Here is a 16,028-nt window from a genome sequence, read left to right on the forward strand (position 1 = left end):
TGAGTCAGCTAGGATGGAAAATTTATATGGGGGACAAAGAGTCCTGGGGCTTGGGGTTCTTCCTGATGCAGAGGTTTCCCACGGGTTGGAGGAATCACTGTTCTTACTCAGTTCACATAAGGAAGAAAAGCGATAAAAATCAGCAAGGAAAAATTCACCTGGTTGGGACAAACCCTAAGCTGGAGCAATTGGTCCCTGTTTGGGGGGAATACAGGGGAGCATTGGCAATATCAGTGACTGGTGCCTTGGTCCCCATGCATCCCTCCTCACTCCAGAGCATCCTGTACAAGGCTGCCAGGTGAAGAGGGGACATTAGCGGTGGTGGCCATGGTGTCCGTGTGGTTTCCCTGCTCTCCCACAACCCCAGCATGCCCAAACCCCTGACACTTTGTGCAAAGCCAACAGCTCTGTCTCAACCAGGCTCACCAGGATAGGGATGAAGACCATGTCTTTGGGCACATATCTGCTTCTCATGGGAGAGAGAGTGAGCAGACCAGGATCTCTTGACTGTAAAAAAGTGGAGATGAGACCAGAGGAGCCATGGCTGGCACAAAGGGTTTGGCCAGGAAAGGCTTTTTTTTCCAGGAAGAGGGTTAGGGATGTTCCTGTCAAATGAGTGCTGAGTTGAAGAGAAACCAAAGGGAGCACTCGCATTGCAACGAGGCTGATGGCAGCCATAGTTATGGAAGCCACTGCTCCCTAGGGAAAGATAACCTCCTGGAGATCTACCCAAACCCCACCACGACCCTGTATCACCAATTCTGCCCCTTCCAGCCCTGCAGCCACCAGCTCCCAGAGCTGGGCGTGCTCAAACAAAGGAAGGACTTGCCTTACCTGTTTGCCTCACACCTCCCCTCCCTTCCCCAGCCCATGGAGGGGCTGACCTGAGACCAGCACTGACCTTTCTCCACCTCCCCCGCGGTGGGCTCTGACCCTCGGTCCTGCATCCTTGCAGGGCAGCTGGATTACATCCCGCAGTGCAGCGGCCACGGGAACTTCAGCCTGGAGTCGTGCAGCTGCGTGTGCATGGAGGGCTGGGCGGGCAGCAACTGCTCCGAGCCGCTCTGCCCGCGGGGCTGCTCCAGCCGCGGCGTGTGCCTGGAGGGCCAGTGCATCTGCGACAACGACTACGGGGGCGAGGACTGCTCCCAGCTCCGCTGCCCCGCCGGCTGCGGCTCCCGCGGGCTCTGCGTGGACGGAGAGTGTGTCTGTGAGGAGGGTTTCACCGGCGAGGACTGTTCGCAGCTGCGGTGCCCCCGCGACTGCTCGGGGCGGGGGTACTGCGTGAACGGCACGTGTGTGTGCCAGGAGGGCTTCGCCGGCGAGGACTGCGGGTGGCTGCACTGCCCCAACGCCTGCAGCGGCCGCGGGGTCTGCAGGGACGGGCTCTGCGTCTGCGAGGAAGGCTACGAAGGGCAGGACTGCTCAGCAGGTAGTGGGGGCATGCACGGGGAGAGCCAGGCGTGAGCGTACAAAAGAGGGTTTCGAGGTGCCCAGAGTCCCGTAGGAGCGCCACGAAGCCTGGGAGAAACCCATACCCAGCAGAGCACATCACGTAGGACACACTCAGGCCCCACGGTTTGAGTGCCTCCCTGTTGTCTCTGCCTCCAGAGACAGGACAGTTAAATGTCTGGGAGGCAAGCAAAAGGCCAGCGAGGTTCATCCCAAAATGGGGGCTAAACCCCTGGTGCAACTGCGGCTGCAGTCAGGTTCTCCTGAGCCTTTACCTTGCTGTAGCTGTTCATACACCCACAGAAAGCACATAACCCCCAGCCCAGAGCCCGTGTCCCACTAGCAGACCCACACACCCTCCCACACAGCCACGTGCAAGGATAAACCACGCACAGCCTGACACTCTCCTCTCTCTCTGCCCTTCCCACCAGTGGCTCCTCCCGAAAACCTGCGAGTGACAGGGATCAGCGACAGCTCCGTGGAGCTGGCATGGGACAGCGCCGGGGCAGCCACTGAGTACGTGGTGTCATACCAGCCAGCGGTGCCAGGGGGCACCCAGCTCCAGCAGCGGGTGCCTGGGGACTGGAGCAGCATCACCATCACGGATCTGGAGCCTGGTGTTGCCTACAATGTCAGCATCTACGCAGTCATCAGCGATGTCTTGAGCATCCCTGTTACCTCCAGGGTGATGACCAGTAAGTATCCTACTGCACTTGTCGCTGGGTACCCGTGTATCCAGAGGGGAAGCTCAAGCTGGCTCACATTTTCCATAAAAACCTTCTAGCAGCAGAAACTTGAGTCTTAAAAAAAACCCCACCAAAAACAAAAAAAAACAAAACTGGGGATATTTTTATCCCTATTTATGGCTGTACGGGGTTACAGGAAAGGGGGAAATGTGTCCACCCTCTTCAGAAAGAGTCTAGATGAAAATCTGAGTATCTAAAAACCAAAAAAAAAATTTCAGTGCTTGATTGAAGCCCCCAGAATATGGGGGGCAATAGTGCAGCAAGAGGGGATGCTGCTGTGCATCAGGAGTTACACAGTCCTCACCAGGACTGCGATGCACAGAGGAAAACAAGAGTATCAAGCCGTAATGGCAATCTCCAGAAAGGATCCTAGGAAACTAAGTAAGGATACAAGAGGGCAGGGGGAAAACAGAAACTATCCAGACCTTTGCAAAACCCCTTTGCAATCCCATCATCCACTCTGTTCACACAATAGTGTAGTGGGATGCTTCAGTGTCCAGCAGCCCAGGCATTTCCCCCTTTTCCATCCAACCCACCCGGAGGGGGGACAAAGGAACTTTGCTAACAGCTACCAAAAGGTTCCCCATTTTTGCTGCCCTGATAACAAAATACCCACAGGGAGCAGGGTGGGGTCTGGCAGCACCCACACACCCATCCCACTCTGCTCACCACCCCTACCCCTGCTCCCTTCCAGACCTCGCCACGCCACAGGGGCTGAAGTTCAAGACCATCACAGAGACGACAGCAGAGGTGCAGTGGGAGCCCTTCTCCTTCCCCTTCGATGGCTGGGAGATCAGCTTCATTCCCAAGGTACCACTGCTGCACTCGTGGCATCACGGGGTACACCTAAAGCACCAAGCTAGCAGATCCTAAATCAGCTTCCAATTACCCCCTTCCCAAAATACCCAGCCTGTGTTTGCCGTTTGCTTGCTGCACATCAGACACCCCAAACACTGCCAGCCTGCACTTCCCCAGTAGTTTTGACACACATGTCCTCAAAGAAATCCCCCCCCCCAAAATCCAGAGACAAGCTTATGAAGAAATAAACCTTCCAGCCTCTTGCTGTCACCCCCTCTCTTTCCCTTCCACCTCCTTTGCTGTGACCCTTCCTCCTTCTCCTCCTCCTCTTCCTCTCCCCTGCTCTCTACACCAAGCTCCCCAGAGCTGCCTGGATCAAACCTGGCAGCTGCCAGCTCTCAGACGACAACCTTCAACATCCCCGAGTCACACGCACAGCTAATTCCTGCCACGGAATTTTAATGGCAGTGATGAACAGGTAGAAATTGTGCCAGAAAAGACGGATAAAAATGTTGCCCTAAATATTGCATATTTTCTGTGCGCGGCGACAAAAATCGTACATCAAGTATTTCATCTATATTCATAATTTCTACACCATTTAGCCATAAGTATAGCTTCAATTGTATGTGGAGCCTCTTTTCAAGAGCATTCAAGCCCCAGCAGTAAAAGAAATGCTGATTAAGGGCTCAATTATGACGTTTTCACTTGTACAAAACCCTCGCTGGAATCAAAGGCAGCTCTGGGCAGCGGGGAACTGCAGAACTTGGCCCCAAAGTTTTAAATGCTCTTAACTGTAAAGTATCATTACACAGCACAAAGCAGGGACCCAATTGCTTTAAATAACTCAATTCCCTCATTTCCAAAGAGGCTGGAAGGTTCTTGGTGCAACACGATTTGCATGTGGACGTAGCCAACACTGCGAGTTGAAGTTCAGGTAGTGCAGCTATAAACTCTGGGATTATTTTCACTCACCATCAGGAGAAAAGCTGAAAAATACGGCAACATCAGGAAAGAGCTTTTGGTGGGGAAAAAATAGCTCCCTTTCAAACATTCACTGATACTCAGGAATTAAGCTCAACAGCATCCCCTTGAAGCAGACAGATGAGGATATATCCCTTTTAGGGTGAGGAATCACCAGGATAGAAGCAAACCTCTCCCCACAGAGTCACCAACAATAGGTTTTTGCTCAAGCTCACCCAAAAATGCAAATCATTGGTCCTCCTTTCCGTTTTCAATCTTAAAACTTAAAAACACATGGAAGTCTTTTGGGATTTAAAGGCAGATAAGATGCAAAAGTCTGGCCGTTCCCAGATGCAAGGTTTTGAGTAGAGAAGGGACATAACTCACTGGGCTTTGAAGTTCTCACATCCATTGGCCAAGTACAAGGTCCTGCACCAGAAAATCACAGTCATGCTCTTGCCTGTCAGCTGCCAAAATTGGACTCTCCATCACCAGCTTTTCCCCTACAATAAGGCAGAGGGTGCTGTGTCCTTCACTGCCTGCAAGCAATACTTGCCTGAGAACATGCCACACCCAAACAAACCCAAAACCTAGTCCCAGAGGCTAAAACCAATGGAGTTATAACAGCAGTGTCACAAATAACCTCTGTGAGAAAAACTGAGCTCCCTGTCTTCCCAAAAACTCAGGGAGAGGACGCTAATTTGGTCCTCAGCATCCCCACAAAGAATGCTTGCACTTTCCTGCAGAGCAGTTCTCCTTCTGTGGTGCCCACAGTGCTCTTACCCCCCAGCCCTCCAAAATCCAGGTCAGGTGGGTATTGCCCATATGCTGCCCGCGCTGAGGATGCGATGGGGGAAAAATGAAGCAAAGACAGATTTAGCAAAGAAAATTAGGAAAGGTAAGATGGCAATTGATGGTTAAAATGGAACATTTCCTGTTTAATGAGAAAAGAGATGAATATGAATGGAGGGCTATATGCAAAGATTTGTTTAGTGTGTTATTAGTGAAGACAGCAGCAAGAAAAGATCCTTTGTCCAAACACTGGCAGGAAAGGTGACATTTGCAGTTGTTTAAAGCCTTACAGCTTTTCAGGGCAAAACTGCAAAGCGTAATGAGTGTAATAAAGATGGTTAAAAAGCAGGGGATGGCAAAATAAAGACCTCACAGTTTCATACCTGTACATCAACTACAGAAAGCTCCTGGCACCTGAAGAGCAGGAAAAAGTAGTCTAGCCAAGGCTTCGTTTTTATTCTCTCTTCCCTTCTGAAGAACAGCAGAGACACAGATGGCAAAATACAGAAGCTGAGGGGGGAAGGGATGGGGAAGGATTTTGCAGCCCAACAACATGGGTGCTCCCTGCTTGGTGGGTGACTTCACCCTGGGTTTCTGCACCTCCATGGTGGGATGTGATCTGGGGATGCACGGCTGGTCATGGAAGAATGTGACGTGGAAGGGGGGGGGGCACCTCCTCTCCATGCATCAGTCCCCCCAAAACACCATTTTTGTGGGGGGGTTTTTTTAATGCTTATTTCCACTCCCTGGCAGAATAACGAGGGTGGTGTGATTGCTCAGCTGCCCAGCACTGTCACCACCTTCAACCAGACGGGGCTGAAGCCGGGGGAGGAGTACACTGTCACCGTGGTGGCCCTGAAGGAACAAGCCAGGAGCCCTCCCACCTCCGACAGCGTCTCAACCCGTGAGTGAGCCTGACCTGGGGGAACACGACAGAGCCCAGGGCTTGGTCCCAAAAATAAGATCCTATCAGCAAGAGCAGCCTGGCACTGCATGGGCAGGGATAAAAGTAGCAGCACCCCGGTGCCCAAGCACTGCAGCACCAGCTTCTTCATGCAGTATTTTGTCCCTCTCCCTCCCGAATTGCCACAAGCACAGAAACCGTGGCGAGGTTAATGGGGTTGGGAGCGAAGACTCAGGTCTGCTTTTATTATATAGCTGGATAAATTCTTCTTCTCTGCTAATCTCACATTTCAGAGGCTGCAAGCCCTTAAGAAATATCTCTATAAATGTATTACTTACTCATATATAACAGATTAAAACTCCCACCTGCTTTTGTTCCACTAAATGCCCTCTACTCCCACCTATTCAGGCAAATCAGGAAGCAGGGCCGGGAGCCAGGAGCAACAGCGTGTCCCTTCCTAATCAATTTATTTGCCCAGTCCCTGGTCCATCCTGTAGACCAGAGAAAACTGTGTCTTCTCCTCGCCAAAGGAGACGCAGCAATGGGCAGAGCTCACTGGGAGAAGGGGCTCTCCACACCAGACCTGCTGCAGTCTGCCTTGGCAGTCAGGCAGACGTCTACTACCTCCACCCAAGCTGTTCCAAACAGAAACAGCACTTAAATAGCTGCTGGAGGGCTGTAACAAGGTGATGCTCTTCAGGCTGCTAATTTGAGGCAGTGGTGAGCACGAAGGGAGGGTCCCTGCTCCACCAGCAGTGGTTTGCTGCAGGTCTGATCTTCCTCGGCTCAGTCCTCTCCTCCCGCTTTGCGTCCACGCTCAGCTCGACGTGGCTTAACAGAGACATCTCCTGGTCAGGCCCGAATCTTCCTTTCCCGTGGATGTCAGCACAAAATACAGAGGCTGGTACTTCGAACTCCGAGGTTGACCTTTGCAGGGAGCACAGGTGGCGCGGTGGCTCCCAGCTTTCTGCTTCCTGAAGGCATCCCTGTGCTGGAATGTCTGCCTTCCTCTGCAGCACCCCCACAGCTTAATCCTCATCATCCTTGTTCTGCCTCAACACCTTGTACCGGGATCAAGCAGAAAAGCCATGGTTTTGTGCCACACAGCTAAGTAGATATGCATCACCTGGATGACTGGACAACGTGAAGTAGTTTGAGATTCAGGGTTTGGATAAGCGTGACCTGGTCCTGGACACCCAGCTCCTACCTAAACACTGTGCTTCCCAGCTGCCCTCCCTCCTCCGTTGCTGTTTTGCCCTCAGACCTTACCCCACTGCTCCAAATTCCCCCACATGACTTTTTCCAACCCTCCCTGGTCCTTCTCACCCCTGCCCACATAGATTCTCCCACAGAACTTCTGACCCTGGCATGCAGCATTCAGCACACCCTTATTATATAGTAATTTTCTCTTATATTCACTATACTAGATGTATACAGATATACAGTATATTCTGAATTACAGAACCAGAGTGGGCTTTCTCACCCACCTTGTGATCATGCAAGTGATAAAACAGGCTGCCCAGCAGGCATCAGCACTGCCATGGCACAGGAGCAATGGCCAGGCTTGGCCCCATCCATCCATGCAGTGGTTAAGTCCTGCTGGGCTCCAAGCATCCATCAGCCAGGCTTCAGTCCACGATGTTCAAAGGTTGAGTGCTGGGGGCTCTGGAGGAGGGAAGGGCCCAATTCTCTGCAAAAGAAAGCAGAAACATCTGAAAGTGTCTCCCGGTAGATCCCTAGTATGAATTTACCTAAAAACCTTTTATCTGAGGGAGTTTGTTGGACACCCACCATAGCCCACACCCAGCTAGTTATGAAGACTCACCAGAGCAGTTGCATTTTCTCCTCTCTCCCCACAGCCAAGACATCAACAGCTTTACAAGCTGATCCCTCAGCTTAAGGACAAACCAGGAGCTGGCACCGAAGCAGGAACATTTCTAGAGATGTTCCTCAGTTCTAAATGCTTGGATCTGTCCTTGGCCCCACGTTATTTAACACGTTGTCAACACCTTTCAAAAGACATAATATCATTGCTGATGAATTTTACCAATGATGGAAAGGCCCAGAAAAGAGTAAATTGAGTGGAAGATCCTCGATAAAAGTAGTCTGGATGCTTTGAAGAGCTGGGCACAAAGTTACACGTTTTCCAATGCAAAAGTATGGGCAGTTATTGAGGAGCCAAAAAAGTGGACCACAGTTAGATATAGGAGGTTTTATCTTGGGAAATGCAACCTGGAAAAGCCAGGGAAGGATTACTGCCGATAACCAGCTTGAGAGAAGGGCATGAGTTGCATTATAGCTGTAATGGTATCAATGAGAGAGCTGCTGGGCCCACAGAGGGTGGAGCGGATTCAGGAAAGAGCCAGGAGACTGGGACAAGGGACCGGGAACCCACAAGGACCAAACCCCCTACCTTGGGGTCAAGGCCTTGCTCATGTCACCTCTCTCCCTGTCCCCAAATGCTAATTCCAGCCGCTCTGAAGGCCGGGCTGAAGCACCCCAGAAGCTTGGCAACCCCAGAGCTCCCCCCTTTCCCCACCCAACCCTCCCAAAGTAACAGGTGCCCGTTTCCCCCCCCCCATGCTCCGCAGTCATCGACGGCCCGACGCAGATCCTGGTGCGGGACGTCTCGGACACCGTGGCCTTCGTGGAGTGGACGCCGCCGCGTGCCAAGGTGGACGCCATCCTGCTGAAGTACGGGCTGGCGGACGGGGAGGGCGGGAGGACCACCTTCCGCCTGCAGCCCCCCCTCAGCCAGTACTCCCTGCAGGCCCTGCGCCCCGGCGCCCGCTACCACCTCGCCGTCAGCGCCCTGCGGGGTGCCAACGAGAGCCGGCCAGCCCTCGCCCAGTTCACCACAGGTAGCTAGACTGGCTTTGCTGGGAGGACTGGCGTGAGCTTTTAGGCCCGCGGCAGGCACGGGCAGACGGCTTGCTGCGATCTGCAGACGGGCTGTCCTGCAACGAGGACGTATCCGGAGACAAAGCGAGGGGATTTTTGCATCTGGGGTTTAGTGGCACCTGGTTTGCCCCTGGCACAAGTGAGCTGGGGTTTAGTGTGGTGTGTGCTAGGAGGAAGAAGTGGAATGAAAGCACGATGGTTAAGATGCAGGTGTGAGTGGAGATGCCTGAATGCAGGTGCCTCGCATCCCTCATAGAGCAAGGCAGAGCAAATGATTCAGCTGCCCCTAAAATACACACCCTAAAACCGTTCTCTGATCCCTTTACTCGTGCCTACATTACTGTTTAGTCCCTAAACCTCCAGTGCAACAGGTCTTCATGCCCTGTGCCCCACAGGGATGCTCACATGGTCCTCAGGGCAGTCCAGGTGATCCCAGATGCCAATGACCAGGCATGGATGACTCAAAAACCCACATTTAGACAGACCCTGAGCCAACTCCACCTTGCCCATGTCCTGCTGTGGCATCAAGTCTGAACCTGCCTGGGACACACATCCCCACCAGATTCAGTGCCCGTTTAGACACACAGCTGAGCTAAAACTCTAAAACCCAGCACCCCTAAGAGCGCCCAGAGCTCCATGCAAAGTTTTCAAAAGAACCAAAACACTCAGCACAGGTCTGAATTCAAGACAATGCTCACTCCCATTCAGCACTGAGAGCCAAGGCAAATGCCTTGCCTGAGGAATTAGCAGTCAAGCAGCTGAAAGCAGCCCAGCCAGAAACATGGTTATCTCATTTTATATCTTCTCTAAACAGCCTAACTGGTCAGTAAAACTTTAATTAATGTTAAGCCTGCAGACACCTAACGGGTTTAATTTACCGTGCCATAAAGGAGGAGGCAGAGTGTGTATTTCCATGCTGGTTTATGGTATATAAATAACTTGTCATGTACGTTACTGGTGGATACGAGGCTCCTACTGTAATAACCGTGGTGTGTGAATTGTGTGTGTAAATATCTCTATAGATAAATATTTCGGAAGAGATGTTCGCCCCGACTGATTTGCTGCGTTGGCCTTCCTCACTTTATTTCTAAAAGGCAACACAAAAAATGCCCCCCAAAGTCAGATCCATCACCATTACCCACTGTCTGCTGGTGCCCAGCCCCAACCCATCACTCACCAGAGGGTTTATTGTGCAAACCAGAGCAGATTTGGTGCACAGCCTCAGCAGCACTAATAAACAAACACTTTGGGAAACGTCTGGGTGTGAATGAGCCTGTAAAGATGCTCAAGGTTCTTCTAAGAGCAGTTCAGGCCAATGCATGGTTGCTACAGAGCCCTCACACTGCCTCACTTTCCCTTATTCTGCTATGGGCAGAAAACAGTTTTCTTTTCCAAATAACATGGAATTAGCTCCCAAAGCAACTTACTAAGGATGCTGTGAGTGCCCCAGCACTCACACCGCTCACCTGGGCAACGTCTCCCAGTCTGTGCTGAGCAGCAGGTGAGAGCAGACATCCCAGCCCTTCCTGTGCCCTGGGGAGGAGGGACCGCCCACGGGACCTCTCAGGCATCACACCCGGGTGCCCCTCCACCCTCGGGCCGTGCCAAGGCTCCTCCGGGGTGCGTTCCCGGCGGTGAGACGGTGCCTCTCTCCCTTGTGTCGCGCAGAGATCGATGCCCCCAAGAACCTGCGGGTGGGCTCGCGGACGCCCGCCAGCCTCGAGCTCGCCTGGGACAACAGCGAGGCCGAGGCCAACAGCTACAGGGTGGTCTACAGCACCCTGGCCGGGGAGCACTACCACGAGGTCCTGGTGCCGCGTGACACCGGCCCCACCACCCGCGCCACCCTTGCAGGTATGTGTGCGCCCTTCCTCCCCCTCCTCCTCCTCCTCTCAAGCAGGTAGGGCAGTGGAGAGCCCAAATCAGCACTGATACGCCGTTGCCCTTATGCTGGCATGTGTTTGAGGTTGTTTTGGAGTTTACTGCTTACCGGAGAGGAGGTTTTCCTTGGGATGTAGCTCATTTTCCCCTGCGTGGGTCTGGATTTGGGTGCTGCTTATCCACAAGTGATGCACCTCCAAGTAACGCACTTCCAAATCAGGCACCTCCAAGTCAGGCACCTCCACCAAAGATCTTTCTGGGTGCCAAATAGAGCTGGCAAGGAGCAAAGTGAGAAATGAGGAGAAGAAGCCTTTTTAGGCTGATCTAGAGGGAAATATTATTTCACCCTTCTCTTTTTTTCCTTGTTGGGAAAGAGACACAGGTGATGATGCCCCATGGGCGGTGATGGGGAGCCAGGCTGCCCGAATTTGTTGCCTTTTTCCAAATCAGGCACAAAGCAGACCCAAACCTAGGGATGCTATTTTTGAGCAAGTCCTTTAAGTGGTACACAATTCAGCACAGGGGATGCCACCAGGGGCTGCAAACACCACCCACCTCTTGCTGCCAGGAAAGCCCCAAACACCTCGTGCATCAACACAGCAAAGCACCATGTGAGATCTGGTTTCCTTTTTTTTTTTTTTCTACCAGAACTGCTTGCCTGATGGATTTGCCACTCTGGTGGCACTTTTTGAGCAAAGAAAAGACTTACTTACACAAAAAAAAGTTCACTCATTCAGCTTGAAGCTCTTCAGTATGGCAGGACATCAGGTTCCCCCATGTTGACTCTCTGCCCTCCCGGGACCTTCAAGGGCTCAGGAATGTGCCACATGGAGCTATAGGAGTAAGTCCAGAAGGAAAGTCGAATGTTAAGTTGCAGGCACAGCAGCAGAGTCATGAGAAAGGCTGGAGGGCAGGATGGTAATTAGAGCAGATAGCTTGAAAAACGTGGTATGCGGAAAGAAAAAAAAATGTTAGGGATAGTTTCTGCTGCGTTCCTGATGAGGACATGCATGGAGAAGTGGGATGAGATCAGAGGCTGGCTGCTGGGCTTCTGCTAGCTTTCCTCTAGAACATTTATTGGCTTTCCAAGTGAGAAGAAGCTTTAAAAATGGGCCAAACTACCCTCCCTGGGGCAGAGGTACAACATGGCACCGGTGACACAAACTGCGACGACACCCATGGCAGAAGGGTTTGAGCTTGCCTTGGAGGACGTGGCAGTCTGAAGGCTCTTGTTTTTCTCAATAAAATTAAAAAAGGTACCAAGTCTCTGCCAGACTCAGGCAGGGCTCCAAGAAATCCCACCAGAGCAAGCTGCAGAGATGCAGAGGCTTAAGTCGATAGCAGAGTGATTTTTACATAGTGCCTCCATCATCACCTAAGTGCATTGCTTCAAGTTCCCAGGGTAATAAACAAACCAATTAAAAAAAAATCCAATCATAGCATAAAATAACCCAAAAAATCATTCTGCTGGAAAAAAAAAAAAAGCCAGGAGAGCTGTGGTGTGGATGGCACTGAGCTCTCCCATAGCTCTGATATGCACAGAGCAGTCCTGTCCTCCAGTCTTGTATGGGGTGTGTTTCCAGCCAGCCTGATGGGATCCATGACATGAAAACAACCAGTAATTCCTTCCATCACCTTCATCTGCCTGCAGGAAAAGCAGTGAGGAATGGCACTGAGCAGAGTTTATCAAAGATTTAAGCTTAAAAATACAGCAAGCCTTGCCCTGCCCCATAGTCTCTCTTAAAAATCAGCATTTGCACAGAAGTATCCATAACATTGCACTACCCAAAAGAGATGGCAGAGAAAAAGGACTGGTTTATATGCTCCTGCTCATTTCTTCCTTCTCCTCTCCCTTTCTCCCAGGCTCTTCTCCTCCTTTCCAGGATACTTCTGACACTTACTGGGGAGGGCCTGTAAGTGATGTGGGTCCATCTTCCCCCCATCACCAAGACTGCACTGTAGCAAGAGAAGAGCAGGGGGTGAGGGTTTCCCTCTCTCCTGACCTCTTGAGGAAGGTTTTGATAGCTCCAGGGGATGCTGCCCCTGGGCAAGGAAGGGTGAGGCTGGGCTGGAGGGTTTATGGCTTTTTTAGCTCTGTGGGAAAGATCAGGAAGCACAGGGAGGAGAGGAATAGAGCCACCAGCAGCCAAGCAGAAGTGACAGGCAGAGACAGGAGATGTCCCACATGGTTATCACAGCAATCAGGAAAGGAACTGGATGAACTCGACTCCCATGTCCCTTAAGAGAGGCACTGCAGGATACATCCCCCCCAAGGAGCAGGGCTTGATTCAGCTCCCAGGAAGATTGCACCTTTCCTAATTAATGTATATTTCATTTACCCTGCATAATTTATTTCTTTTCAAGACACCAGCCCTCTGACAATATTCGATGTTGCATCACTTTGGAAACAAATATAGCTACTTTGTCATTCCCATCTCATCTCGCACACACAGAGCTTCTGTCTCGCTGCCAGCAGTTACAGCAGACCTCAGCAACAACTTTTAAAAATGTCTTGTTTCTGAGCTAAAATAATCCAAATTCCCTGTCCAAAGGCATGCACGGGGCTTTTAAAGAAGGCTCAGCGCTTCTGCAATGCACGGAGGAACTGCTGACCCGTGGGAGGGCTGCTCACCCCAGGGGTGCCCTGGATGTCCCCAGCTGTGGGAGCTGGGGGGGTTGCACCCTGAGGTCACCCTGCCAGGTGCTGTTCTCACACCCCTTCATGTCTTTTGCGCTCCCTGGCAGATCTGGTGCCGGGAACAGAGTACGGCATCGGGATATCGGCCGTGATGGACAGCCAGCAGAGCGTGCCGGCCACCATGAACGCCAGGACTGGTGAGTTTGGCCCCGCTGCCTGCTTCACACACAGCTGGCTCCTGTGGCTCAGATGTCCCCATGGGACAGTCTGTGCATGGGGACAAAGCTCAGCACCAACCCTCTCCCACAGAGCTTGACAGCCCCCGGGACCTCGTGGTGACAGCCTCCACAGAGACGTCCATCTCACTGGCGTGGACCAAAGCCACAGGTCCCATTGACCACTACCGTGTCACCTTCACCCCTGCCTCAGGGATGGCCTCGGAAGTGACGGTGTCCCGGGACGAGTCACAGCTCACCCTCTCAGAGCTGGAGCCCGGGACGGAGTACACCATCTCCATCATTGCCGAGAGGGGACGGCAGCAGAGCCTGGAGGCCACCGTGGACGCCTTCACAGGTAAAGACAGACAAGTTGGGATGGGGCCAAGGCCACAGACCACTACCCTGTGTTGTCACCTCTACCAGCCCACCACATCCCCAGCACCAAAACCCTTGGGCGGTGATGGGGATGAGAGCTGGGGTCAGTGTGTCCACATGGAAGCAGATCTGTTGACCTCAAAAGGAGGATGTTGCTACCAATGTAGTGGCACAGTCCCCTTGGCCAGCAGCACTGAGCACACTTGCCTGGCTTCCGAAAGGACAAGGCAGGAATGGGGGAACAGACAGCCCATGCTCTTCTCTGTTGTCAGGGTGGTCTGTATGTCCGTGACTGCAGACTTTTCAGTCAGAGAATGTTGTTAGGTCCCTCAAGGCTTCATTTCTCCCTCTTTTGAAGTGCAGACAACACATACCATCTGCAGCAGGACAGCTCCATCACCTACCAGATGGGTCTGGGATGGAGGGTGTTTGCAGGCAGGGCTGATAAAAGCACCATTTTCCCCCTCCTGGTTCTGCCTATTGACATCAGCACAGCTTCAAATCAGTGGAGAGCTCAGAGCTCCAGCTTTGCCACCTCTCTTGGGTATTTCCCAAATCAGCACTGGGAACAACGTGGAGGCCAGGATCTGCAGACGGTTGGGGTTGCATCTCTCCTCTCTGCCTTCCAGGTGTTCGACCCATCACACAGCTCCACTTCTCCCAGCTGACGTCCTCCAGTGTCAACGTCACGTGGAGTGACCCATCCCCCCCCGCAGACCGCCTCATCCTCACCTACAGCCCTCGGGACGCGGAGGAGGCGCAGCAGGTCACCCTGGACGGCACCCGCCGGCACGCCAGCCTGACGGGCCTGCAGCCCTCCACCGAGTACCTGGTGTCCCTGGTGGCCGTGCACGGCGCCGTCAGCTCCGAGCCTGTCGTGGGCTCCATCACCACAGGTACCACAGGACACCCCCCACCAGGCACGGGACCCCACCGGGAGGGCAGGCAGGGGGACAAGGAGTGGACCTGCCTCCCACAGCTTTGCTTTGCGCTCCATCTCTCCAGGGATCGATGCGCCGAAGGACCTCAGGGTGGGCAATGTCACCCAGGAGTCCATGATGGTCTACTGGAGCCCTCCCATTGCTGCCTTCGACCACTACAGAATATCCTACCGTGCTGCTGAAGGTAAGGGATCAGAGCACTCTTGCTCATGCCCTGAGCTCCCAGCTGCCAACCCTCCCTCCGTCTGCTGGCATGAACAAGCCACCAGGTCATCCTCATCCCAGACAGCATCCCATGCCCTGGTAAAAGCCACCAATAACTGGCATGGAACAAAAGGCTACAGGGACAGAGGATGGACTGTCAGGGATGGGGATGAGAAGGGACAACTGCAGCCAAGGGCCAGCTTGGCACAGAGGGGCACAGGGAGCGACCCCCTGCAGTATGTGGTTCACAGGGATGGCTAATTCAGGGCTCAATCCTGAAATCCCACCACCCTCATCTGCTTCCACTACCTCATCTTTCCTGGCCCCAGTTTTGCTTATGATGCTGAAAAGGCCAAGCCAGCAGTGATGAGCACCTGCAGGCATGAAACCCAGTTAATTCCAGTACCTTGTGGCACTGCCCTCCCCTCCCGAGCACCTCCTGTACCCCAGGGATGGGGCCAGCCGTGCTGTCAAAACTCTTGGCTCCATCCCTGCAGGGAGGACAGACAGCACCGCCCTCCCCAAGGATGTCACCGAGCACGCCCTGCACCACCTGGAGCCCGCCACCAAGTACGAGATCGGGGTGAAGAGCGTGCGGGGCCGGGAGGAGAGCGAGCTGGCCTCCATCACTGCCTACACAGGTGGGAAGGGGCTCCTGGTGGGCAGGGAGCAACCAAACAGTGACAGCTCCAGCCCTGGGCAGGGCTGGCAATCCCTTCTTGCCTTAGTAATCAGGCGACTGACAGCAAGTTGGACCTCATGCCTGCCTGATGCAAGCTTGGGATGATAAGCAAGGCTCACAAGGGCCCAATGTGGGCTTTTGAAATATGTCTCAGCAAAGCTTTTCCAGAATATTCATGGGTAGTCATGGGGAAAGTGATAAACTTGTGTACCAGGCACAGGGAAGCCAGAAACATAATGTTGGGCCACCATGACAAGCTTTCTTAAAGGGAGTGCAGATTTTCAGAAATAATCCCTGGGGAGCCCCGTCACAAACAGCATCTGCTGCAAGAATAAAACCCTCCGCTATCCACAGGCTCCTCAAAACCTAAAGAAAATCCCTAACATCCCAGGCTGTGCATCAGAAAAACAGAGGAGGAGCAGCCCAGGTAGCAGAGTAGCACAAGATATGACATCTCTGCACTCCAGCCTAGGCAGCAGTAACTCCCCTGCAGGCTCATGTGCCTGAGCAGCAGGGCAAGACCATGAGCAGTGGGC

At 52.9% G+C, this 16,028-nt stretch overlaps 1 protein-coding gene across 1 annotated transcript in view; it reads left to right on the top strand.

Moving 5' to 3' along the window:
- Positions 1–16,028, top strand: part of TNR (tenascin R) — a 69,936-nt gene that overhangs the window by 44,300 nt on the left and 9,608 nt on the right. Inside the window, exons 3-13 of the mRNA XM_051793517.1 lie at positions 956–1,432; positions 1,884–2,147; positions 2,893–3,008; positions 5,502–5,652; positions 8,244–8,513; positions 10,222–10,407; positions 13,180–13,269; positions 13,382–13,645; positions 14,295–14,561; positions 14,671–14,790; positions 15,308–15,451. Of these exons, the coding sequence (XP_051649477.1) occupies positions 956–1,432; positions 1,884–2,147; positions 2,893–3,008; positions 5,502–5,652; positions 8,244–8,513; positions 10,222–10,407; positions 13,180–13,269; positions 13,382–13,645; positions 14,295–14,561; positions 14,671–14,790; positions 15,308–15,451 (2,349 nt within the window). The remainder of the gene's footprint in view (positions 1–955; positions 1,433–1,883; positions 2,148–2,892; positions 3,009–5,501; positions 5,653–8,243; positions 8,514–10,221; positions 10,408–13,179; positions 13,270–13,381; positions 13,646–14,294; positions 14,562–14,670; positions 14,791–15,307; positions 15,452–16,028) is intronic.

The sequence above is a fragment of the Manacus candei genome, unplaced genomic scaffold (assembly GCF_025592945.1).
Source record: "Manacus candei isolate 608988 ecotype Guabito, Panama unplaced genomic scaffold, ASM2559294v1 h1tg000005l, whole genome shotgun sequence".
Lineage (NCBI taxonomy): Eukaryota > Metazoa > Chordata > Aves > Passeriformes > Pipridae > Manacus > Manacus candei.